Here is a 27,653-nt window from a genome sequence, read left to right as displayed (position 1 = left end):
CCCGCTGTCTGTCGGAGCGCAATTATTCAACCGTCATCATCATCCTCATGGTCGAGAAGATGCAAAACTGAGAGGCGCAGAGTCAAATTGACGTCCACACTTAACAAGAGTGAAGAGTGCGCGGCGTCGTCCCATGGCAAACGATGAATTTACTCATTGACGAAGACAAATATGGGATCGTGTCCAATACAAGCAGCCGCGGGAGTACACATGACTCGACCAAACTTCATGTTGCAAAACATGCGCAAGCATTTGTTGAAACTCAAACTTATACAGTGGTCATCGGAGTCTCGGCCTTCCTGCGTGGCGTTTGATGGTCTCCCCGGTTTCCTCCCGCATTCCAAAAAACATGCACGGCAAGTTGATTGGATGCTCTAAATTGTCCCGAGGAGTGATGGTGAGCGAATGATTGTTTTGTTTTTGGGTGCTCTGCGATTTGCTGGCAACCGGTTGAGTGTGTCCCCCGCCTCCTGCCTGAAGATGCGACCCTTTTGAGGATAAAGCGGATGGGAAACTGGATGGATGGACCCACCAACCTGAATGGCGAGACAAGGAGGAAACCTTTTGCACTTAAAATTTTTGTTTTTTTACCCCTGTTAAATTTTGCCAATGGCAGTGCTGACGATGAGGACGATTTGTCAGCCACATCACAGGCAAGTCATACCTTCAACACTTATAATCATTTACCCCACGGAAGAAAACTACATTCACGTCATCCAAAATGAAAAAATGATTCTGGGTTGACGAGAAGGAAACGAATGGCTCTTTTTCTTCCCATTTCGGGCCCCATATTACATGATAAGAGTCACACTCCAAAGGGTGAGAAAACAAGCAGCTGTCAAACCGGCCCGAGAATCTATTTGTCAGGCTTCCCATTGGTTCCCGCAAGGGTGGAGAACAAGTGCACAAATACAGGTGTGTGCCAGTTGCACTCTTGCGTGTTTCGAGAATTTGAAGCATGAAGCGGTTCGTCGCGTGGATGCTGCTCTGGGGGCTGGCCGCCGCCCAGCACCATCCTCAACTCCGGCACGGCAGGACGGCCATCGTGCATCTCTTTGAGTGGCGCTGGGCGGACATCGCGGCGGAGTGCGAGCGCTTTTTGGGGCCCAACGGCTTCGGGGGAGTTCAGGTAGCCCGTGTTCATTTTTGCTGCTGTGGAAATTATTCGGTGCGCTGCAGAAATATCGACGCCGTGTAGTGTCTTTCAAGTAGTTTTGTTCGATTGTGCAAGGGGTTGATTTTGCGCCGTTGGCTTGCATTGTGGTTTATTTGTTGTCCCGTATTAAGCTACAATGCCTTGACTGACGAGTTTATATCGCTTGGTCGGGGGGGTTTTTTGTGTTTGTCTTCGGCTGTCAGCAAACATTTGAGATATGCTACAGTGGTTAAAAAACATGAGAGGTATAAGACAGAGCCAGGTGGAATTCCTCTTACTTTGAACTAATATACGACTGTCAGCTCAAGCCGACAGTATGGACAAATATTACCAAAAAAAGTCTTTCTTTTTCTGAAAATGACCAAGTCTCACTTTCACACGTATTTGAAATGTTCCGTCACAAGCCAGTTTTGGAAAAGTGAACTATTCGTAGTCTCAACAGCAACTTGTCCGCAGGCCATTTTCGCACAATCGTCATCTTCCTGCCTCGTGTTTGCTTAGATCTCTCCTCCCAACGAGCACATTGTGCTGAACAATCCCTGGAGGCCGTGGTGGCAGAGGTACCAGCCGGTGGGATACAACCTGTGTTCTCGGTCCGGCGATGAGCGGGAGCTGCGAGACATGGTGGCGCGGTGCAACAACGTCGGCGTCAACATCTACGTGGACGCCGTCATCAACCACATGTGCGGGTCGGCCGGCGGCGAGGGAAACCACTCGTCATGCGGGACCTGGTTCAGCGCCAGCACCAAGAACTTCCCCGACGTTCCCTACAGCGGCTGGGACTTCAATGACCACAAATGCAGGACGGGCAGCGGCGAAATCGAGAACTATTGGGACGCAAATCAGGTGCGGGCTATCCAATTTTCTAAACAAGTTACCGCAGGCGACTCCATATTCCCAGTTAGCTTTTTGATTTTCAATTCATTGAATCCAGAAGCTTTTTGGAGTTTTCGTTGGAGTTTTCTACAGCCAATATAAATGCTGGATTTGTGAATGTTGGTTCATCTGTCCCAATTCAATGCATTTTTTTTAATGCCATCTTTTGTGTTTTTATGACACGACTATTGCGACCTAATCCCTCACCTGACAAGCACCCTCTTACTATGCAAACGCCGTCACAAAAAGATCAACGGAGCCATTTTATGCAGTTTTGGCAGCACGGCAGTCTAGGGACTAGCATGTCTGCCGCACAGTTTTGAGATTTGTGAGCGTTTATTTTTCCTGCGCGGAGTTTTGCATGTTCCCCTGTGCCGGAATGGCTTGTCTCTGTGTCGTCTGCATAACTCCCACATTCCAACAGCGTGCATGTTACGGTTAACCGAAGGCTCTGAATTGTACTAAAGTGCGCATGCAAGTGTAAAGTTGGTCCAAGGACCCCACATTGTCTACCTGAATTCCCCCATAGTCAAAAGCAAGCCCAGAACTACTAGCCTGAGCTTATTTAAAAATGTTTTATTTTTGGGGGGGTTGATAATTACTTTCTCCAGGTGCGTGACTGTCGCCTGGTGGGCCTTCTGGACCTCGCCCTGGAGAAGAACTACGTGCGGGATAAGGTGGCCGAGTTTATGAACGCGCTGATCGACATGGGCGTGGCCGGGTTCCGGGTGGATGCCTGCAAGCACATGTGGCCCGGGGACTTGGCCGCCGTCTACAGCCGCTTGCACAACCTCAGCACCGAGTGGTTCGCAGAAGGCTCCAGACCCTTCATTTTCCAGGAGGTACTCAAGACTCCACCAGAAATGCTTTGACTTTCATTTCTAGACTGAATTGGTGACAATTCCGGTTTTTGGTCTCAAGTGCCGCAAGTGGTGTACACAGATGTGTTCCTCCCCCAAATACTGTCCGGCCGATACGCACTCTGGCCCTTTTAGGTCATCGACCTCGGAGGCGAGCCCATCTCATCTCACGAGTACTCCCATCTGGGACGGGTGACCGAGTTCAAATACAGCGCGAAACTGGGAACCGTCTTCCGAAGATGGCACGGCGAGAAGTTGTGCTACACCAGGTACGCCGCGGTCAGGCAGCTTGGTAATGAACAATTTCTGCATACGATATGAGAGCTCTAAGTATTGGGATTCTTCACGTGCAGAAACTGGGGAGAGGGCTGGGGTTTCATGGCCGACGGCAACGCCGTGGTATTCGTCGACAACCACGACAACCAGCGAGGCCACGGCGCGGGCGGCGCGTCCATCGTCACCTTCTGGGATCCGAGGCTCTACAAGATGGCCATGGGCTACATGCTGGCGCACCCTTACGGCGTAACCAGGGTCATGTCGAGCTTCCGCTGGAACCGGCACGTCGTCGACGGAAAGGTTCTCGCTCATTCTAAGTGCAAGCGATCATTTTGCCGCCTGTCTAGTCATCGACGGATTCACGTAGTTTCCTGGTCACGTTGTCAGGATCAGAACGATTGGATGGGACCGCCGAGTCACAGCGACGGGAGCACCAAGTCTGTTCCCATCAACCCAGATCAAACCTGCGGGGACGGTTGGGTGTGCGAGCACAGATGGCGGCAGATCAAGTGAGGAAATCCTGGATTTTGAGCTTCCGTCGTCTTGCCGTCTCAAGAAGATAGATTGTCTTTGCAGCAAAACACAAATGAGTGGCATATCCCTGCAGGAACATGGTCATTTTCCGCAACGTCGTCAACGGACAACCTCATACCAACTGGTGGGACAACCGTGGTAACCAGGTTGCCTTTGGCCGCGGGAATCGGGGTTTCATCGTCTTTAACAACGACGACTGGTGAGCGCCGACGCCATTCGAATCACCCATTGAACTGATTTCATATCCATGAGCGCATCGTCCGCTCATTTCTATCCCTTTGGTGTTCGGTAAGGCTTTTATTTCAAAGGCACTGAATTTGTCTTCTGCCCTCATTGTTCCGTCGTGTCTTGACACATGCTTTTGGTATCCTGCGCTTGATTTCTTCGCACCTGTCACTTCCTCCAACTACAAATCCCAAAGCCTCGAAACAACCGTCCGGCTTTCTTGTCTTTCCTCTTGAGGGACCTGGACGTGACTCTGAACACCGGCATGCCCGGCGGCACCTACTGCGACGTCATCTCTGGCCAAAAGGAGGGAGACATGTGCACAGGAAAGCAGATCCACGTCGGTGACGATGGCCGCGCCCAATTCCGGATCGGCGCCCGAGACGAGGACCCCTTTGTGGCCATTCACGCCGAATCCAAACTGTAAACACTCACTAAGTTGAACAAAGCATGATGAGCTCTGAACAAAAGTGGAAGTAAAGCGGCTCCGTGGTGAAAGGCTTTTTTCTGCCGTCTTCTCTTTTTCCTGTTCTGGTGCCTTAACAAAATGATTTGCCGTGAGCAGACGTATTGATTTCACCGGATGGTTGGGCGTGGGAGTTTGCAGGGGGTCAACAAGCTCGCCTGGTGCCTTTGTGTGTGCTGTTACTGGTCTTACCTTTGTTCTCTCCGGGGACTACCTTTTCTACCCACGGTAGGTCCTGAAATCATGAACGTATGAAGGGCAGATCCTCTGATTTGGCAAGTCGACGGCTGCGGAGGGGCTTGACTAGTCAGGGCGCCAACTATCACTTTGAACAGTCAGGTGCAAAATCATCCGAGATGCAAGCCTGGGTGGACTATAGAGCGTCTGATCATTTTGAAGAAGAAAAAAACAGAAAGATCTCTTATGTTCGATGAATATCAGGTCCAAGAACACCACTGTGCTGGTGTTCATCTCCATTGGAGGGCAACTTTGTTACCGCGGGGCACTGAAGAACGAAAGGTGCGTCAAGCTGGATATCTTCACATTCTTCAGAGAGCAAATATGTCTGCTGGTGGTGGTGGTGGGATGTCAAATCCAAATCCACAGGGAGAACTGTGAACATTTGCATTTGTTCTACTGTCCAACATTTTCTTGATCAGTTGAACCTACGGTGGCCCGCCGGTGTCCGCCCTGCACTTCCTTCAGCCACTGAGGACTTCCTGTCATCACGGTGTCACTGCCGAGAGCTCAGCGCTGGTAGCGCGGCAGAAAATGGGGGACCCCAGAGACCCCGCTCTCCGTCTCTCTTTATCTTTATCTTTATAAACACAACCCCCACCTACGTTACGCTGTTGACTGAGTGGCAGCGTCCAAGGTCCAGATAGCGGAAAAAGGTGATTCTTTACCAAAACATTCATTTCATCTCATCTCAGTTGTTATGGCAACGTGACCCGAGAGCAGGGGAAAGAAAGTGGTTATTTGATTCCGTCGCCTTCTGGAGATATGGATGCTGAATGTGGCTTTTTGAGGGGAAATAATCACAACAACCGTCGAGATGATGGTTAAAGAGATAATACAAAGGGGACACCAGGGTCCGACTGATGAGGGATCGATGCACTGAATTCGAATGGGGGTGGGCGTCATGTTAAAAAGGCCGATCATTGGTTCGGAGAAATTAATCCGTTGTGAGTCTTGGGTCTTCAAACGGAAGACCGACGCAACACCCCCCACACTTCAAGACAATAAATGTCCGTCGTAACAGGATGGACGGGACAAACTCGCAACGACCCGTGTCGCAAATTGAACAAGAAATCAGACACTTTCATTTGAAGCCGCCATTTTGGCCAGAAAATTGGCTCTGATGAACCCCGATCCTGAACCGAACGTTTAAATAATAACGAATGCTTAGAATTTGTTTTTTAATTCGGATTTTGTAATTATAATATACACCATGGCTACACAAGGATCAATTGATGAAAACAAGACAATTTTAATGTGTCCTCAGAATGCTAACACAGTTGAGGTTAGCATGTTGGCTTGGGTCCCTTATCAGCAGTTTCCACAAAGATTATTTGGCCACCCTTGGCTTCCACACTCAAAATAAATGTAAAGGAAAGGACACCAGGACAACCTAAACTTCTGGACAATCCTCAGCTGCGCTATCTTCAAGTATTGGTCGAGCTGCTGTAGCTTCCGATTAGCCGCAGAGACGTCAAGTGTTGCTGGGTGAGCTCTTTGGCGCTGCGTTCAAGTATATCCCAAAATTGTTTTGTTTTTTTCTTTCAGAACAAACTCATTTGAACTCATCTTTACAGTCTTACAGTCGCAGGACTAACACACACACACACACACACACACACACCCACACACACATATTCAGTACTGCCCTCAAAGAAGTTGCTCAATCAGACGCAAGGGGGCAGTGTTGTAACAGGCAGTGTCACATACAGGATTTGCCCTGTTGAATTCTCGCCATCGCCACTTGAAAGTCAGAAACAAATCATCTGCTATATAAAAATCAATTCCAGAGTTCTGATTTTTGACCACCAGCTCGTATTCGGAAGGATAAACACCCAAAGCCACAGTTTTCCCCTCACTGAAGTAAGGGCTGGCTAAAGTTTACTCAATAATTTTTATTGTAATTATTGTAAATTGTAAATAACTGGGAATTTCTCCATTATGAGACAAATAAAGTTTTTTTTCTTATTTTCTAAAATATCTCATCAAAAACCATATTTCACTTTATGATGCACAAGGTGGTTTGTTGGCGTTGATGGACCGTGACACCTTGACACACAGACGAGCACAATCATCGTCATCTACGGTAAAAAGAAAAACGGGAAAGCAAGCATATGCAAATAAAATCATATATATATCCATGCGCGGCTAAGTCCCCGTTAATAGTCCGCATCCCGCTGAGAAAACACTTCTCGTGTCTGACCGAATATTTTCTAATATTCCAAAAAAGTGTACATGATTTCTAAGGGGCTGAATCTGGACCGCGGGTCGTGACTTTGATTCAAATGAAGGCTTCCCATTAGTCCAGCGCCATAACAAATGTGACTGTCATTCACATTTTTTTTTGGGGTTGTAGAAACGGAGCAATCTCATCTATTTGAGCCACATTTATATTTCATGGGCCGAGGTGCTGTATGAGCTGACCCCTGTCCATCCCAACCCGCCACATCCCCTCCACTTCGGCGGCTGGTTTTATTGATCCCCCCCCCCCCTCCCTTATTGCTGCCACTGTTTGCTCCGTCTCATTGCTGCCCACATCTCAGGTGTGTTTGGACTGCGCGCGTGTGTGCTTGTGTTTTCAAAGCTGGTCTGAAAATGTGAAGGAAAGGGAGCAGATGGTGGCATGAATAGTGCAGCAGGTCCCGTCCCTGAAACCTCCACTCGCCCCACTCGCACACACTTTTCGCTTTCGCGTGCGGCACATTTACCCCGACAAACACCCTCATAACCGATGCGCTGGCACGGTGACGTCATTACGGGTTCAAGGTCAATGTCACGAACTTCTGCACAAAAATATTGGTCGCATACCCCCGACCCTCCGCGCCCGCCCGCAGCCCCCGGGTCAGATTTCATGCAACGCGTCGTGTCGTATTTGTGACGGGAATGAAACGGTACGTACGTTTGGTCTTCTCCCAATTTTCCCAGCGAATTCTCTGCACGTGCGCCGGGGGAGGGCCTTAATTATACATGGCAGCCCAGGGCGACACACGAGCATTAAAGTTGCATGGCTAGCTCAGGACGGACGGACCCACGTCAAAATGGCTTTGGTGACCGGGCCCCCTTCAGTGTCCCCCAGCTAAAAATCAGGACGCGGTTCCCCAGGATCTTTTTAGGGGCTCCCCCGTCTTGTAGCGACGTTCTACTCTGCCTCTGTCGCGCCCACCTCGAAAATCGTCATGTCAAATCAAAATGGAGGTGCTACGATGAATGACTAGCGACTCTATCAAAAATGATTTTGGCTAATCGTTTTGGAGATCTTATTCAATTTTGAATTGTCCAAATCTTCAGAATTTGAGCCTCTCCCTTAATAATTTATCAAGGCAAGTAAATATCAATGAAAAGCCAAACAGTCCCTCATGTCCAGTTTCGAGCCAGAACTGTTTTAATACGAGCAGTCGAATGTTGTGGCGCTAGCTAGCATTTCACTTGTTAGCAAAACAAGAAATAGTCTCACAACTTACATCGGCTTCATTTCATGCTTGTGTCACGCCATCGTCGTTAACATTACAAAGCGTCGGGGGGGGGGGGGGTTTGTTCACTTGTTATCAAAACAAAAAATCGTTTTTTGTTGATTTTTTTAATCACGGCGTAGTTGTAAAAGTGGTTGATGTATTTTTATGCTAGTATGAGAGTGAAGAAGGATGGTTTTGTGCTTTTATTTTCTATTTTCATCACGTCAGAGGTGTCGAAGACAAGTCGCACTTTTTTTTTTCTCACTGACATCTGTTCCAATTCCGAGACCGATTGGCTCACGGGATGATTGACGGCCGACCGGTAGGGTCAGAGCGACACGACAGACCCGACGCGCTCTGGTTTCCTTATTAGCGGACAAAATACGATCTTTTGAAGGTGGGGGCCGCTAAGGTCACTTGAGGTCGATTCGTGTCAAGCAGCATGTCGTCCAGAACGCGTCAAACGATCGCACAGGATCAACAGCAGCAAGATTACCAGAGGGGGGCCCATTAGGGGCTCGGGAATGTCATGTTTCCGCTGGCTTGGTACCTCTCACTCGCATTTTAAACAATCTACCGTTGCGCTTTTGCTATTCCATTTACCTCCTCCCTTGGCAACTGTTTTTTTTTCCTTTTTCTTTTTCAAAGCAGGGAGACTGGAGCCTAGCGCAGCGTGATAATGATGCGATTGGGAGCCGCGCTAGCAGACTTGTCAACCAAAATCCAAACTGTCGCTCTCGAGCCTCCTTTCAAAAAGCGTTTCATTTCCGCAATGGAAGTAAATATCAATGGAAACAAACGCTAACTCTTGTGACTTATCATTTGACACTTAGTCCGGCTTTCGTAACCAGCGGTTGAATATGGGTTGGTTGTCGCAAAAACACCTGTTTTTGTCCTCTACCCCGCCCCCCCCCAAAAAAAATATTTGGGTGCAAATATTTCTCAAACGGGCGGCCCGGTAGTCCAGTGGTTAGCACGTCGGCTTCACAGTGCAGAGGTACGGGGTTCGATTCCAGCTCCGGCCTCCCTGTGTGGAGTTTGCATGTTCTCCCCGGGCCTGCGTGGGTTTTCTCCGGGTGCTCCGGTTTCCTCCCACATTCCAAAAATATGCATGGCAGGCTGATTGAACACTCTAAATTGTCCCTAGGTGTGAGTGTGAGCGTGGATGGTTGTTCGTCTATGTGTGCCCTGCGATTGGCTGGCAACCGATTCAGGGTGTCCCGCGCCTACTGCCCGGAGACGGCTGGGATGGGCTCCAGCACCCCTGCGACCCTAGTGAGGATCAAGCGGTACGGAAAATGAATGAATGAATATTTCTCAAACGATCAAACCACAAAAACAAGACGGACAAATGACCTTGATGGCAAGAAAATCATGCATTTACAAATACACAACTTGCTTGCCGAAGTATGCCGTGTGTGACAACGACTCGCCACATAGCTCAAGATGTCACATTTTCCTTCCATTTTTTTCTCACAATCGCGACACACATGACAATATCCTTCCATCCATTTTCCCATCCGCTTTATCCTCACAAGGGTCGCAATTTACAGTGTTCCATCAACCTGCCATGCATGTTTTTGGAATGTGGGAGGAAACCGGAGTACCCGGAGAAAACCCACGCAAGCCCGGGGAGAACATGCAAACTCCACACAGCGAGTCAAGCCCGTTGGAATCCATCTGACCAGCTCACCAATATCAAAGTCCACCAGCGTGGATGAGTGAATAAACCCCACTTCAAATTAGACCTCAAACTTTGAGTGACAGTCCATGAGTTTTGCTTCTCAACGCAATCAAATATCAGAAATATAAATATATTTCAAGGCAGCAGCTTGACGCCTGGAAACGATCGAAATCTTTCAAGCGCTTTCAAACCAAAAGTCCAGATCGCCCGTGCAAGATTTGGATGCAATGCATGTTTCACAGCAGAGGTCCCTTCACGGATTTTCAGGCGTCCCATCCTGTTCAACACCCGCGCCAACTTTTGCGTCTGCTGGCCGCGCTTGGACCCAAAAATGAACTCTGAATCCAGCAGCGGGGATCTAACATTGACAACTCTGTAAAAAGCCAAGCGTCGATGAGCGACACTCCGACTGGAAAGAAATGAAAAAGAAACGTCCCCTTGGCGGGATTCCCGCAGCAACGTGACGCCTGCTTATCAAGCAGATGTCTTCTCCATAACAGAAGGCCGCCCAGTGTGAGGCGGCGTGACAAAATTACATGGCGAGCGGTAATTAAAACGACTTTCTCAGCCGTCTCGTGTCACTCTGCGGGGGGACGGCGAAACTGACGTCAATCGCCGTGACGGCCGGCACAGACGGCATAAAGTTTGACATCAAACGTGGGGCAAGCTAACCCTTGCGGGGAAGCGGCGCTCCGGTCTGTCACGGAATCAGACAAAAGGAAGCCTTGTGCTTTGGGAAACACGCATGGACACCAGGATGGACATCGGCGGGGAGCTTTTGGGATTTTGCTGTTCCAAAAGTTTGTCAGAAAACTCGACCCCCCCCGTCTCCCCTATGTGCTCCACGACAACAGATGTCGCCTCGAGCCGGTCTTTCTCCTGATTCCACTGAACGTGGCTTCTCGTTTCTCAGAGAAAAGCCAGGGGGAAAAAAAAGTTAGCACGCATCCTCACGACGGAGGGATTACACGTCTTAGTGGAAAGATCCCATTTAAAACCCGCCACAAAAACATCAGTAATAGAGGCAAGCGAGTGGTTTAAGCACTCGCTCCACTGCCAACGCCTCATCGTATGGCTCAATCCAAATGAAATTTAATTTGAGGAGACTATACATTTACTTCCCTGCCAGAGAGGTGACGCTCGATGTTCTCTAGAGCAAGTTTGTGCCAAGTAAACATAAGCAATGTTTAGCTGAAAACCTATACGGTGTTGCCTTGAGATACTGTGCGAGTCAAATTTGTTTTGTGACGCAAATCCTCTTTTCCGATTGAAATGTACACAAATGTGTATCAGAATTGGTCAAATTAGTCCTTCAAAATATAATCCTATCTGAGATCATCAGTACAGCACTAATATTAGTCAGGTCTGACTGCGAGTCGTGTCATATTGTCGAGCTACTCGTTGCGGCTGACGCTTTTGTGTTCAATGCTCTGCGCAAAGGGCTAATGCCTCCCAAAATAGATGCTAATTAGCGTCGTCATTAAGCTAGCAAAGACTTTCTATGACCAAACCGCTGCTTATCATAAAGTGTGCCGAGTTAAGTTTACCGCCACCATACAGTTCTCATATACGAAGCCTGTGTTAGCAAGGCAAAGAAGTCCAATAAATGCCCCCCCCCCATAAAAAAAAGGAAATTGGGTCACCCATATCTCACAGCACTACTGTACTTACTTAGTGGAACTATCATGAAGTATTTTTGTGATTTAAGAGTAAAATGCATGGATCTAACAAACATTTATGTCTTTCGCCTTTTCCTTTCTCTATGAAAAGGAAAAAAAAGTGAAGTTAGCACGTGTTTTAGCTATGGAGAGATTACCCGTCTTAGTTGGAAAATCCCATTTAAAACCTGCAAAAAAAATCAATAATGGAGTCAGCAAAGGGGTTAATCGCATGAGTATTTAACATTCTGCCGACAGAAGGACGCTTGATGACGGTGCGTGCTTTATTAGCGGTGTAATTGAACCTCTTGGTGTGCTGTCCGAGAAAAAGCGGGGGACTGGGGGGGGGAGTAAGATTAATTCCCGGTAATCGTAGTTCGCCAGGATTCTGCAGACAAAACGTTTCGCATATTTAACAGGCCATAATCAATATGTTGTCTTGATTAATTCAACAAGGTTGACCCCCCTGCCGTCTCCAGTTTCGCGGCGGTGACGTTGTCTTTGCTCGCCGATGGGACGACGGTGGACAGAATCTTGGCTTAGCTTTGAGTTTTTCAAAGAGACACCAAGTATCGTAGTTTCTGATATACAGTACATACTTTATACATATAGAAATTATATATATATACATATATATTAATTATACAAAAAGACATAGCGTCCTTTGGAGTGAACTGTGCGCCGCATATGACTCATTGTTCCAATCCGTTTGTGCCCGACGGAAAGCCACCAAGCGAGAATACCTTTGCTAGTCTCGCTTTGAACATCTGTGTTTGCCCACTGTCAACACGCTGCCAGTTGTCCCTGTTTCCACAATGCCAGCATAAAAAAACAACAACCCCCCCCCCCAAAAAAAACAAAACAAACAAACCCGACAATATACACATGCGCACACACACAAACAGTGGAAATTGTGCTGGTGATTCGCTCATGTTTGATTGGACTTAATCTTTCCCAGCATTCAAACAAATGCTTCAATCTTGCTTACTTGTCGGGTACTCTTATGTTTCGATTTTTTTTTTCCTTCGCTATATGAAGGCATCTAATGCTTTTTTTTTTTTTTGACGGCCCATTCCATGAGAGGAGGATGCTTATCTCGCTATCTCGCTCAACACCGCTTCAACCCCCCCGAGGGAAGCGAGAGATGGCGTCATTATCCGCCATCAAATCCCCATCCCTCCGACGGCTCCACGGAGTATTGAACGCCTCTGATGACAACTCAAGTCCCACGTTGTCCATGGTGATACTCTCAAAATGATGATCACTGTTCAACAGCAAATTTTAATCAGGGATCCTTCTCAAGGTATTTTGGAGGCTTGTTTAAAAGAAAAAAAAAAAAGAAAGCCTTTATTTTTTTTTCTAGCTCATCAGGTTTTTGAGTTTGATCCATACAAGATTGCGCAATGCGGAATTTATCATGTGGATAGCTATGGCGTTTCAGGAAAAAAAAAAAAAAATCTACCTTTCAGTGAACATAACTCCCCCCCACTCCCTCCCAAAAATAAAATCTAGACAAGTTTTGTTTCATCTCTGGTTTTAAAAAATGTGTTGGGCAGTCTCATCAAACTTTGATGCAATGCTCCGCCCACGTAAGTTCAGATGGCACGTCGCATCATCGGTCTAGGAAACCTGATTGGGGCTCATTTGGGTCAATGGGTTTGTCCTTCAGTGCCCTCGAAATATCCCCCCCCCCCCCCCAAATGGTTCATGAACGCTAAAATGGCCAACCACGTGTCAACTTTCAGGCATCCAACTGCTTTTGACACAACATTAGAACAGTAGCGTTTGAATCTGAGCCCAGTGATGCAATGACGTCCACTGGAGTTGTAGAAAAACACTCATCATGATGTCATTCTGCTATGTTGGAACAGAACATCAAATAACAGCCTGCGTCGTAGTAGTATAATCCATTAAATTAAGTGAAGGGCGGCAAACTGGAATTATATAGCCTCTAGATTAGAATCATGTAACCATGAGAACTGTATCGCAACATCAGATCCGGCGTCAATACGGTACAGTGGAGTTGTATGGGACATTTAAAGACCATGTCGGTGTTGTAAATGAGAGGTTTAAAGACACTTGTGTAGATTTAACACATTAGAGTTGTATTGATCATTGTATAGGTTCAGATTATCCATTACAGTTACGGTGTATAAATCAGCATGTATTGTATTGTATTGTATTGTATTGTATTGTATTGTATTGTATTGTATTGTATACATGTAAATGTAAATGATAGAAGGTATAAGATAAGTTAAGATAAGATAAGATATCCTTTATTGGTATGAGTCCAGACCCGGCCTTTTAATATAAGGACAAATGACGACGACAAGGCCAACGGTCCCTTTTAAAAAGCTCCAAACTTTTAAAAGTGATGATGGAGGAGTCGGAAGCTAAAATTAACCCGACAGCCTCCTACATATTTCATCTGTGCTCATCATGTAAAAGATGGCGAGCGAGAGAAAGAGAGAAAGAGATCGAGAGAGTCAGGGAAAAAGAGAGCGGTCAGCAGTCCGGTTGGAAAGGCGACTTCTCGCTCGCTCCAACGTGGATGTACCTTGGCGCTTCGCACTGCTGATGGAATTGTCTTTGCCTCCGAGTTTTGCTTCTGCTTTTGATGAGGAGTTAGCCTTAAAATTAACCTTTAAAAAAAACGGTAATATAATCGCCCTGCGAAATGCTTTTTAAAATCCAGTCCCTCAAGTCAGCAACAATTAGTAACATGAAATTTGGTAGGAATGCCTACACACTCCCCATAGCGGGAAGTCTGACATTTTGGTTTTAAAGTGAGCATTCATCATCAAGAGTTATTTTGTACCAAGTTTACCAATAAAACGATTCGACTCTCTTTTTTCACCAGATTATTTTTTTTCCATTCCTTCATAATCAGCAGTGGAACGTGGGCCGGTCGCAGCAAAAACACCAACTTCTGACCAAAAAAGAAAGAAAACTGGAAATCAAGAAAACAACTTTTTGTGGCCAATAAAAAACATGTCAAATAGAGCAGAGTGACTTTGATGCTAAGATTTTTGTTGTTGTTGCTTTTGTGACACCTCAAGCTGCAAAACAACAAAACACATAAGAAAAAGCTCTTTTGCGAGTGAAAAACTATTTTTTTACATCCATGCCGTCAGTGACAGTGACTCATCGCATGGCGTGGGGTTGAACGTCTTTTAAATTGCATTCACCAATCACCAACCTTATCACTCAATTTTTGCTCACGATCGCGACACACACTTTCCATTCCCCACAGGGGCACATCACTCCTGGTGGCATTTCTCTCCATCGCAATGGGCTGCGATTGACGGAGAAATCTTTATCTTCTACTTAAAAGCTGTGCTGCTCTGAAATCCAAAGCAGTGCATTGGCAAAGACCTGTTGATCATTACACTTCCGTGGAAGCTGGAATTTCACAGACAAGGTGGGCGACAGGCTCTTGCAGGCCCACGTGTTGAAAAACGTACTTACGTAAAAAACGTACGAGAGAGTGGATGGCCGTGAATGAATTAAGGGGAGGGGAAGCCTGGCTGCCAAGTTTCACGACTTGCCATAAAAGACAAAAACTTCAACCCTGACGCGGATAAACAAACTCGCAAGCGGCTCAGTATGATGGACGCCAATCTCGGGACGCGGGGCACTTCGGCAGAGTCTTACTTCTGGCGTCCGCTCTCCAATTGGGCTCAAGCAAAAGCAATTAGCGCTCGGCAATGTATTGCTCGACGGCCGCAAATCGGTCGAATACCATCCGGAATTTTAGCCTGGATGCCTCCTCCGAATAAACAAAATTACTTTTCCCTGCCGACATTCTTCTCTGTTGCTGCAAATATTGATCACGCTCACAAGGAAATGATGTCTCGAGGGGCCTCCGTGCAAGTAGGTGGGCCGGGACATTAATCAGGAAATCAATTGCGCTGTGGATTGGAGGGGCTGCGTTTGGAAAAAGGACGACGGCGGGAGGGAGGCGGCTTCTTTTCCGGTGACACGGCAACGCTCGGTGGCAGGTGAAGAGCTTTGTGAGCTAGCATCTCTGCTTTGGCGCAGCACAAATGTCCTCTTAGCGCCGTGGTTTTATTTAGCGCTCGTTGTTTTGAGCAGTGGGCGGCCCGGTAGTCCAGTGGTTAGCACATCGGCTTCACAGTGCAGAGGTACCGGGTTCGATTCCAGCTCCGGCCTCCCTGTGTGGAGTTTGCATGTTCTCCCCGGGCTTGCGTGGGTTTTCTCCGGGTGCTCCGGTTTCCTCCCACATTCCAAAAACATGCATGGCAGGCTGATTGAAGACTCTAAAAATTGTCCCTGGGTGTGAGTGTGAGTGCGATTGGTTGTTCGTTTCTGTGTGCCCTGCGATTGGCTGGCAACCGATTCAGGGTGTCCCCCGCCTACTGCCCGGAGACAGCTGGGATGGGCTCCAGCACCACCCGCGACCCTAGTGAGGATCAAGCGGTAAGGAAGATGAATGAATGAATGAATGTTTTGAGCAGCTATTGGCAAGTAACGCAATTGACACTGTTAGCAGCATCGCAAAACCGCTTCACCTCTCCTACTTCCATTTCCATCCCTCTTTTTTTTCTTAGTTTCGGGTCGTTTTGACATGTTCTTTACTGTGGCCGCTGCCTCAAATATTATCAGACATTTCAACAGCAACACCACCCCGAAAAAAAAAAAACAGAGACCTATTTTCACTCTTTCTCCACCAAAACAAGCAAGTTTTCCCGAGTTTCCAAGCACCGACAAAGACGATTTTTGGCGGCAGGGTCCACGCAAAAAAGAAAAAAAAAACAGCGGAAATGGGAGTCAATCTGTTCCGCGGCATCATTATCTCCCTCGACAAGCAGCTGGGAAATCGTCAAAAAGGAGACTCTGGCTGCCGATGCAAATGAGACTTTGAAACGGGCGTTTTTACGTACGGAGGTGTTGGCGACTGCCAATCAGCGGTTTGGAGTCGGGTGGGTTGTGATCATTTGCGGTCGCGCGCGGAAAAAACGATGGCGGGCCATTTGCCAAACGTGACGCTCATTAGTTTTTAACAACTGCTCAGCGGGCGAGCGAGTGGACTGTGAAGGAGTTGCGATCGTCAAATGTACACCGACACTTCTCGTCAGCACATCTTGAGGGTGGACGTTTTTTTTTTAAACATTGTTCAATTGTAACTAGACTTGCGTCTGTATGCAAATATTTACTCTGGAGACAGATACAATTTTTTTTTTTCAAATCGGTCTTAACTGATTTAACCGTTACTGCTTCAACTGATTTTAGCATTTTTGGCTAATATTTCCTGATCTTTTTTTTCCCCGTATCATTTATCATCTGATATGAAAAATCTCGTATCTTGTGCATTGTCGAACGTACAAAGCATCCCTGAAGTTGACTCCTGTGTGGGAGGGAGTTGGGATGACGGATCCCTGATGTGTGTGTGTGTGTGTGTGTGTGTGTGTGTGTGTGTTTTTCCAGTAGTGACATATTTAGAGCGCCTGAGATGAATGATTGTTCCAACTTTTGGGATTTCTTTCAGCGGCTCTTTCACTTTTTTTTGCAAATAAATTCCATACATTTAAATCGCCGAAGCACTTTGACATCACGAGAAGGTAAGAGGCTCATTATCCAACACACTTTAAAAAAAATATGTAAACAAGTATTTTTGTGAATGTGACGCGGCTCAATGTTAGTCAAAGAGCAGATCTGGAAGGGAGGCCACTTGAAAATGGAAGCTTGCGAGTTTGTTTTTAGTGCTTCTCAAATGTTATGTGAGTGAAAATGGAATTTTCCCTTCATTCACCCTCGTCTTGATGGCCAATCCTCAAAATGGCCGTCCAACTTGCGATGCCGTTCTACGTCCGCATTACGAGGCACTATCAAGAAAAAGTGCCATCAAATGTTGCCAATCCATCTTGGGCAACAAGTTGCGATTGGAGCTCACTTGGGTGAATTCACTGGCTGGATTTTAATGACGTCTGTTTGAGTCTGAATCCAAAGAAACGCCTGCTTCAAATCAAAATGGCAGACTTCAATCCCAGTGTTTCTAAATTCCAGCGGTATGTGAAGGCGGCGCGTTTTCAGTTTGAAACACAATCTGTTTCAATCGGCAAGATAAAACATGCTTTGCAGTGTAAATATGCATCTCTTACCCCCCCCCCCCATCTGCCTACCCATAAAAACTAACATCCGCAGTGTGCCGCCGCTGTGTGTTGTCAGTAACAAGCAACGGCCACCGTGGGGGGGATGGCTCCACCTAACGCGGCTCTCTTTAAATTTAAACACGCCATTACCATTCAATGGAGGCGATGAAATAGGATGAAAATGCGACTGGCCTGCAGGAGAATACTAACCAGAGCGCCGGCAGATGTATGCGCACGTACCTCCATGAATAGTAAGCAATGGATTTACTCGCAACGCCCCGGCCATTTTAATCCAGTGTCGAGATTAAAGGCCTAATCCACCCTCATTGTCAATCATTTGACACGTCCACTATGCCGTGTTAGCTTTATTGAGGCTTTTGATCAGCTTAATAGGGAAAAATATTCGGATAATTAATGAGCTTGTCTGATCTACGTTGGATTTTACACGAAATCACTTTTTTTTCCCTTTTTTTTGGGGGGGGGAACAATTACGTCATATACGTCGATCCATCCGTCCATTCATTTTCCGATCCGCTTATCCTCGCAAGGGTCGCGGGGGGGTGCTGGAGCCTATCCCAGCAGTCTTCGGGCAGTAGGTGGAGGACACCCTGAACTGGTCACCAGCCAATCGCAGGGCACACAGGGACGAACAACCATTCGCGCTCACACTCCCACCTAGGGACAATTTTAGAGTGCTCAATTAGCCTGCCACGCATGTTTTTGGAACGTGGGAGGAAACCGGAGCACCCGGAGAAAACCCACGCAGGCCCGGGGAGAACATGCAAACTCCACACAGGGAGGCCGGAGTTGGAATCGAACCCGGTACCTCTGCACTGTAAAATCGACGCGCTAACCACTGGTCCTCCATATGTAGATGAGATGTGGGTTTTTTTTGGTTTGTTTTTGTGTCTTTTGTCCCCCCCCCCCCATCGGTGTGCATGCCATCAGTCGGGACCTCAAAGTTTTCAAGAGGATTAGCGACAGAAATCACTTTGGCTAATCCGGGACTCTGATGTGGGCCACACAGAATGTCCCTTTCATCAGCCATAATTGGACATCGAGCCGAGCGCCATTGTGCCGCACTAGTTGGGTTCGCCCGCAGCCTTTTGACTTTCAAAGTGCTCCCCGACCTTCAATTCATTGGGATTTTCACCCGGGGGCGTTTTGTAGCTCTTGATGGAAATCAATCGGCATACAGAGGATGTGGAAAAGTCTACACACCCCTGGACAAATGCCACATTTTTGTGTTGTGAACCAAATGAGATCAACTAACTCACTTCAAAATGTTGACCACCACAATATTGTCAAAAGGCAAAGTAGGAATCAAATCAAGCGATTGATTCCCACTACATCATCTCTCTAAACAACAGAGATGATGTAGTTGCACAAGTGTGCACACCCTCTCATAAATGGGGATGTGGCTGTGTTCAGAAAAACTAAGTGTATATTTTTACTGCTTGTCTAATTCCCTGAAAGTCTTTTCTATTTTAGGAATTTAAGGGAGACTTTTGCAAGCAGCATGCCTGCATCCCAAGCCGAGTCGGTCGGGGGCTTGCATTTGTGAGGTGGGCCACCAAGGTGTCAGCATGGATGCATTTGGGCTTCTTCTTCTTGTCATCCTGTGTGTCAGGTGGCAATAGCATTAAGTTGGCTAGCTATCCTCACACTGGGTTTTCACCTGAGGCACTTTCTCCCCTTCCAACCCCCCCCCCCCCCACTCCCACCCAAAGAACCCACACACAACAAAAACAACAACATGCCTTTCTGTCGCCATGTCTGTCATTCACTCTCTTTGTCTGCCTCACCTCCTTTCTTCCCCTCGTTCAGTGGATCCTCAAGTCGACGGAGGACCACTTCCTTTGACACACACACGCACACACACACACACACACACAAACACAGGAGCCTGTCTGTCTGACTGCCTGCGACACCACTGACAGGATGAGGCCAAGTTTGCCCCCAAAAGTTGCGTACGTGAGAGCGAGTCAAAAGCTAATTTGGCTTTCGGCGCACGACTCTTTTGCGCGGTCATGCACACAGCCAAGAAGCTAAAAAAAAAAAGAGCAGCAAGAAAATGTAAGTGTAGACCTCCGCCAAGGCAGAGTAATAATATTACTCTTAAATATTCTCTGTTCACCACTCGCATGCTTTGCCAACACCCACTTGCGTACTTGCTCGGAATTGAACAAACTGGTCGGTTCAAATAGGAGTCCCCAAAAAACAAGGTGCACCCAAGCTGCACGGGTAAAAGTTTAGCGGGTTAGAATAAAAGTTTTGTACTACTGGTGAGAATTTGAATGATTCACTTGTTGAAATGAAACCATTTCAAACATTTGACCAGGTTAAAATAAGTATGGGAAAAAAAATGTGTGAACTAAAAAATAATAATAATAATAATAATAAACAATAAATCAATAAACAGAGGCAAGTAAAAATCGGAATATTAATAAATAATAAAAAAGATACAAATCGGCATATTACTACTTTTTTTTTTAATCGGAATATTAATTAAAAAAATAAATAAAACGAGTAAAAATACCAAAGGCCGTGCAGGTTCCCAAAAAATTAATAAAATAAAAATAAACACAAGAGTTGTCTTTTTCCTGCCTTTGGTAAAACTTAAATTATAAATTGTGTTTAAGGTTTGAGATGTCAAAATTGCTCACCAAAACAACAGGAAGTAGCAATTATCTGGCTGTATGGCCTTCCGGTCCTGAATAGCTTGAAATCGTGTTTTCGAAGGAAACACACTTTTGATATTCACAGCTGTGACTTTCGCTGCACGGTGTTTTTTATTTTTATTTTTATTTTTTCTTCTTCCCCCCAGAGGAGCGTGATCCTTGTGTGTTTAACTCACAAATAATCATTGTGTGGACCAGGATATGTTCAATTACAGACAATGTTGAATTCATTTACGCCCACTTCCAACATTAACAACCATTACTCGAGTCATGTTTCTCCCGCCCCCCCCCCAACCCCAAAAGTTGATGGACATATTTTGCATTTAATATGTCACATGTACAATCCAAACAAGTAGGAGATCCTCATGTTAAACCATTATTGTGTCGTCACATGATAATCAGGTAGAATGAAGAGAGAAAACAAACAAACAAACAGAAAACGCTTGCTTGACTTTGCCATTTCCTTCAAGGGTATTCTCTGCATCCTTAACTCTTTGTCTCTGCAGACATGACTGCCGTATACACACACACACACACACACACACACACACACACACACACACATGACGACACCTTGCTTGGGCAAATGAGAAATGACAAAGGCATAAATCATTCAGGCTCCGGTGCGACACACAGTCAGTCGGGCACCACGCTCCAACGATGAAGACTTCCGCCAAAAGACTCACGTCGACGCTGACTTGATAAAATATGTCCGTGATGTTCAACCAACCACTGCGTCGCCATCATTGTAAGATGGATGTCAAAGGCGTAAAGTACATTTGGACCCATTTGTTGCCAAAGCATCTCTCACTGTCAAACTGGTAAAAAAAATGGTCAGAAGCTTTATTCCACAGGTGATGGTAGTGATGGTAATACAAAAGTCTAGTCTGGAGCCAGCACTCCATATCCCTTCACAGGCCAGCAGTTCAGAGGCTGCAAGGGTCAGCTGGAGGAATCCCACCGAGCCCACCCCCCCTCCCCCAAATCACATCAGAGAGGCGGGAATTCCTCAGTGACCAACAAGCCGTAACCCGCCGGCATCCCCTCCCTCAGTGGCGCGGAGGAAACGGAGGCTTCGCCTCCCGGTGGGTCTATTGAGGGCTTCAAAATAGAGTCCACCTGCCACCGCTTTCATCATGCGTCACCCCCTCGCTTGCATAGTGCGCAAAACAAAGAAGCGGCACACGATGTAAATAACGAGGATTTAGATCGTGCAGGGAGAGGGAAATCATGAAAATGAAAGGCAAGGAAAGAGCAGATGCGTGTGTGTGTGTGCGGGCGCGGTGTCGATACCGAACTGAGTAAAAGGGCAAGAGAACAAAAACAGGCACCTACCAAAAAAAAAACCTGCACATGGACTTGAAAGCACAGCACCAGTCAATCCAAGTCCATGTTTCACAATCAGGCTCCAACGGCAATTAGGAAGTAGAAACCTACCAAAATAACGAAAAAGGAGTCCATTCCAACAAGAGAACAAAACCCAAAAGGAAGCACAATCCTATCAAAATAAAACGACGGAGGAGCTAAAATGCACAAGTGTAGTCATCGAAGTCAAAGTTTTGTTGTTGTTGGTCACGAAAAACTAGTCAAATCCAGGCTGAGGGTCTGATCAATGGAACAAAAACAGGAAGTAGCGACCTACCAAATTAAAATTACTGCTGGACTTGAATACAAGAAAGTACTCAGAGATGACTCAAATTAGAGTCTTTTGTCCACAAAAGGCAAAACATACAATTGATGAGACTTTTGGTAACCAGCCACACGCTTCATTCACCAAAAATATTCTAAAGAGATCGCACTAATTGAGCTCCTCTTACATGAACATGCATTCTTTGCATTTTACTGGAAAGTTAGCATGACAGTAAAAGCTTCGGCTGCCACATTAATTCAATTTATTCTGCACAAGCTCCCTAATTAAGGCATCTAATTAGAGGCTATCATTGAGGCTATTATTAATATTAGATAGCTCCCTGGCGCCCAATGCGAAAAGTTACCTCAGAAGTTGTTGTGTGTTGGAAAAAAAAAAAAAGGTTACAGATTTCCATAATTATTTCGGGAGAAAGTGAAAATAAAAAATATGCAAACAGGCGACACCGTCTGGGCTTCTGCGGACCATTTGAGCAAATAACCTGCCTGGGAAGTTGACGTGGCGGCGTGATTTTTCCTCCTCACAAGGCAACGGCCGTCATAAAGCGAGTGCCCAAAACCTTGAATAATTGAGTAGCGAGTCAAGGTCAAAATCAGGCGGTTACATAATTTATCAAATGACAAATTAAGCAAGGGCCTCACACAGCGACATGCTGTGACTTTGTTGAAATAAAAGAATCCCTTCCAGCTTTGGATAATCAAACGATCAACCAATGGATGCTATTCGCTAACCTGCCCATCAGGTGTTAGCGTTAAGCTAGCGGACATTCAGTCAAGTTGTGTGTTTCTTTTGGATGCGCAAAGGCTAATTGTCTTTGTTTCGGGTTGAGCTTGACAGTCCACTTCAACCGGGAGTGGAAGTGAACAGATTGTTGCCACTTTCTGGAGAATTGTCTGTATCGTAGCCCAAATGGGAATTGTAATTTCGGTACCGGTGAACGGTGAAACATGCTAACGTCGGAAAAGTTGTGAAAAGTAGGACGCAAACATTTTTTTTTTATCTTAGTTCGTTTTGGGCCTTGTTTGGAATGTCTGGAGGTTTCCGAATTATTTGTCAACAGCTTGTCACAGCCTACCGACAGTATTTTTTCACGCAAAAATCTGAGATGTTCTTTATGTATTCCTCCAGCATCCCGACACGTGCCCGTCACTTCATTCAGACTCGGAAACAGCAGCCTCAAACAAAAAGCTTCCTGTGTTGTTGTTTTGTTTGTTTCTTTCTTTTTTTTTCTTCCCCCTTTATTCCGGCTCCTTGAAGTCACCTTTGTCATTCCGAAGAATCTGCAATGCAGGGCGCCTCTCCTCGGGTGGAGGTGTTTGTCGGGCGCCGGTGGAGGAGGCTGCATTATTTATGACCAGGCAGGCCGAGCTGCGAATGATCGGCACCGGAAAGTCGAGAGCGAGAGCCGTCGTAACCGCAGCGGAGCAATCAGAGAGCGGCCTCGCCACGCCGCTTTTCATTTCGTGTCATTAGATGTCGCCCGGTTCTGCGCGGGCGGTCCGAGCGCTTTCTCCCTAAATGCTGATGGGGGAATTGGCGAGGAATCGTGATAAATATCCCGCGCGATGAACAGGGACACCTTCATCTCCGGCCTATCGGCACCGTGTTTTCCTTAAAAAGGGAAAAAATCCGGGGCATAAATTGACGCCCGTGCCCCGGTGTACAAACGCGTCCGCGTGACACGCAATGTACGTTACCCGTTCCGGAAGGTGTTGTTTGCGCGGGATTTCGATTAATCTCGCAATCCAAGAGTGACTGACGGGTTTGAGTCAGCCGTCGACGCGACTGGAAATGAATAAGGCATGACGATGAAGTGTTTAGGGTTTAAGGAGACACGTAGATATGTTCACTCACGTGCACGCGCCCCGTTATGTCAACGTGTCATATAATGATCTTTCCTCTTTTTATTCATGAAAACGACACAACAGAAATCAACAAAATGACTCCAAATGAGCCACAAAGTCAAAGCCCCGGCACACTCATTCACACCGGAACGTGCGCACTTGAAGCAAAGTCATATAGGATCACAACGAAGGCGACGGCAATTCTATTATTATAAAGTATTTTTGTACCTTTGTTGATTAATTGAGAGTTTCATGTGACATTGATGCAATGGAGAATTAGAAACGCCTCTTCGGGCTTTGAACGTAGGCTCGGGGATGGACATGAAAGTGAAGGTGGGGAAAGTAATCGTCCCTGGTTTTTTTTTTGTGTGTCTCATTGAATGAGATCACGATGGGGGCTTCGCTTCGGACAAATAAGTTTGATCCTTTCATTCCCGCAATTGACTTCAAATCCACCAAAATGGATTTCAGTGTTCCTCTGGATGCTCTCCCGGCACTGGCCTCATTTTTCTGATCAAAAGAGTCTGTGTGTGTGTGTGTGTGTGTGTGTGTGTGTTTTCCTGTTTTTTGGGATTAAATGGCTATCTTTGATGAGTCACTTAGCGAAATTACAAGATAAACATCCCTCCCTGCCGCGTCTTTTTATCTCCTTTCACCCGCATGCGAATCATCTACTGATCAACTTGATGTCCACAACGTGTCTTTGGTGAAACAGCAGTTGGCTCCTATTGCAACTTTTAGCTGCCGTCTATTTTAGCAATCGTCAGCATATCTATTTTTTTTTAATTTATGTTAGTCAGCATCGGTTGTAATTATGCGAGTTGGATTAGTTAGAGGTTATGTTTCGCTACCGCTAATGTTAGCCACCGTAAGGTAATGTTAGCTAAAGCTTGCCTATATCCATTTTTGTGATGTTCAATTTGATGAATTGCTACTGCTCACGTTAGCCGCAATCCACCTCCGGGTAGCACAAAGTCTCTTCTAGCTACAAGTTACAACAACGACACAGTTGCTGTCATTAGTTGTCGTTAGCTTGTGTTCGCAAGCACCTAATGTTAGCCGCGGCTTAGCTTAGCCACAACAGCTGTGCATGCATGAAGTGTTTCCTCCGCCTTTGCTGATGTGTGAAAGTCGAGAGTGAAAAATAAACACGTCGCCTCAAAATAAACAGGAGAGTTGCCTCAGTGCGAGAGCACCTTGAGGGTAAAGGTGCGGACCAATCAGAGTACGGTACTTGGAATTCATGGCGGCTGGCACTCGGCTCACCCTTTGGGAGTCGGTTGAACAGTTCAGCGGTGAAGCGGAGCAAAGGAGCGCCGTGAATATGCACCCTTGACTGTAAAGGTGGTCGGGCGGCGACAGGCTCCTGCAACTGGCCGCCTGATACGTGACAGCGTATCTATCTTTGACTTTGGTGTGTGTCTGCGGCTCACTCGGTCGGTTTGGGTTTGGAAATAGGGGCCTTCAGACCTGCGCTTTGGCTTTGGGGGTCGGTATAAAATTCGAGTGCAGGTTACACTTGAGCCTAGTGACCATTACTGGATTAGAGAAAAGAGAACTTGGAATGTGCTGCTGGTTTACAGGCAATCGAGTGTTGCGGTGGATTGTAGGCTACTACGAAGCTGTCACGACGGAGCAAAGCTCAGCGGAGTGAGAGGATGGAAAGAGAGGTGGAATGGGGGGTCGGTGGGGGTGGAGGGGTGAGGCTAAGTGTTATGCGGAGGCAGCGTTGACCTAGCAGCTCACGAATTGGCTCCAGATGGGAAGTGGCAAGCGGGAGAAGCGTAAGGGAAATGGTATTGACAAGCTTGGCCCGGGCAAGCCTTGAGCAATGCCATTAGCCCGTGTTTGCAGTCACCGGGGAAGCATCCGAGATTTCACTTCACCTCCACGACGTGTTGAAGGCGGGCGGCGTGATCGAGTGCCAAAAAAGACAAAAGAACAAAAAGAACAAGGACCGCTACGCGTGACAGTCGAAACCCCTCCATGTTCGAGATCCAAACACCAAAGATCAATCAAAATTAGCTCGATAGAAATCATCTCTTTGAGCACCCCTGTGGCAAGTTTTTTTTTTTTTTAATTCACAGTGTTTGTACTTGTACTGATTTACACGATACTGCCTCAACATGTTCAACCTTATTTTAATGGATACGGATTCTACTTTTAGTGAAACGAAATACTTTGCACTTACTTTAATACTGCAATACACAATGCTTTAACTTATATTTTTTCGGGTTTTTTTTGCGTCGGGGGGCACTATCGGTATGTTGTGTGTGTGTGTGTGGTGGCTAAATCACCGTGTTAAGAGTTTACGAGGTAAAATATTGGTAGTTGTTATTGGAGCAAAGACTGCGAGCTCTTTCCTCTCGGTATATGATTTACGAACAAGAAACACAAGGCAGACGTTCTCACCTCGCTCTCTTTGTGTTGAGTCTTAGTCTGTCACCTCCAGCAGTAACGCGTCGGCTTGTTAGCATGTACGCACGTGTGGTGCTCGCCGTGTGGCTTGCTAGCATGTACGCATGTGTGGTGCTAGCCGTGTGGCTTGCTAGCATGTACGCATGTGTGGTGTTGGCTGTGTGGCTTGCTAGCATGTACGCACGTGTGGTGCTAGCCGTGTGGCTTGCTAGCATGTACGCACATGTGGTGCTGGCTGTGTAGGACTCCTTAAGTCGTCGGAGTCGAGGGACTTGTTACAAACACCTCGGTCTGCTTCTCTTGGCGAGGAAAGAAAGAGGAGCACAAACACGAGGGGTTCGAAATGATTCGCTGCGATTACAAGGCGATATGGCACTCCAATGACGAGACTATTTGTTCGCGTCACCACGACTACGAATGTCAAACATGTCATATGAACTCCAAATCCGATCTGCCGCAATACGATTGACTTCGCCGCCGCTACGAGATACGATTCTGATCTGATTGACTTCAACTCCAACGTGAAGCAACGCAATTCACATCGATGATCGCGCGCGACGCCGTATGACTCAGTCCAATTACAATGCGCTTTATGATTCGCTCAGACGTGCAATGTGCACGAGAAAACAATGGAGTCCACCCTAATTACGATTTATGATTCCATCCAATTGCGGCGCTTCACAGACCAACTCGCTATGATGCATACGAAGAGATTAAATCTAATTACGCGACACAATGCGATTACCTCTCATTACGATGCAATACATTATTCACTCCAATTAGGATACATCACAATTCACTCCCATTATCGTGTGATATAATATGACCCACCCCCACCCCCACCAAATATCCTTCATCCCAATTATTCCTTCCTCAACAAATAAACAAAACATACACTCACAGTCAGTCGCGTTGCATATGAATCTTAATGTCATTGAGAGCGCGGACGCGACGCTCGATCGCACGTGCCGCCCTCGCCTCGTCTGAGCGGCTGATGGATTCCGCAGACTACCCCCCCCCCCCCATCTCCCTCCTTGGGCATGGATAAACGAATTAGTGAGGCCTGAGTAGCTTCGTGTTTTTCTCTTGGAGCCCTACGAAGCGCATTTAGCCCGAGCCGTTAAAAGCCTAAATACCTGCCAGACCCTCGCCGTAGAGCGGCTGCCATGGGGAGCCCACGGAAGCGAGCGGAGTGGTGGATGGCGGCAAAATCCATTCATTGATTGAGTGGACAATCAGCGTGAGGATTGAGTTGCACGGCTCGGATAAAAATAAAGCGTGCATTAAGTTTTTAAAGACGAAAAAAAAAACAAGACAATGACAGATGTTTGGCGTGTGACTTTGCCCGCCGCGCCCGTCTAACTTCTCTACTTCCTTTACTCCGTTTATCGTTTGGAGCGTGTCGCGTCAGCGTGTTGCGTCGATTCACTGCCCGTCTCCCAAAATGAGACTTTAGAAAGCTCCACCTGTCAGCTACCCCAAGTGACAAAAAGTCCTTATAACAGTTTACGCCGCATGCTCCATT

General features: G+C 46.7%; 1 protein-coding gene across 2 annotated transcripts; it reads left to right on the top strand.

The window, feature by feature from the left end:
* The first annotated feature begins 731 nt into the window (after positions 1-731).
* amy2a (amylase alpha 2A) lies at positions 732-6,637 on the top strand. Of its 2 annotated transcripts, XM_052087771.1 has the most exons (9): positions 732-1,129; positions 1,658-2,002; positions 2,644-2,874; positions 3,028-3,161; positions 3,246-3,468; positions 3,556-3,677; positions 3,776-3,901; positions 4,165-4,350; positions 4,835-6,637. In XM_052087771.1, the coding sequence occupies exons 1-9, from the start codon at positions 959-961 to the stop codon at positions 5,046-5,048; spliced, it is 1,752 nt and encodes a 583-aa protein (XP_051943731.1). In that variant the 5' UTR covers positions 732-958; the 3' UTR covers positions 5,049-6,637. The 2 variants fall into 2 exon arrangements, with proteins under 2 accessions (XP_051943731.1, XP_051943732.1); XM_052087772.1 differs by lacking the exon at positions 4,835-6,637 and having other exon boundaries at positions 736-1,129; positions 4,165-4,428.
* Positions 6,638-27,653: the final 21,016 nt, after the last annotated feature.

This window comes from Hippocampus zosterae, chromosome 15, assembly GCF_025434085.1.
Source record: "Hippocampus zosterae strain Florida chromosome 15, ASM2543408v3, whole genome shotgun sequence".
Lineage (NCBI taxonomy): Eukaryota > Metazoa > Chordata > Actinopteri > Syngnathiformes > Syngnathidae > Hippocampus > Hippocampus zosterae.
The sequence above is the reverse complement of the archived record's forward strand: the minus strand, read 5'-3'. Positions and strand labels throughout refer to the sequence as shown.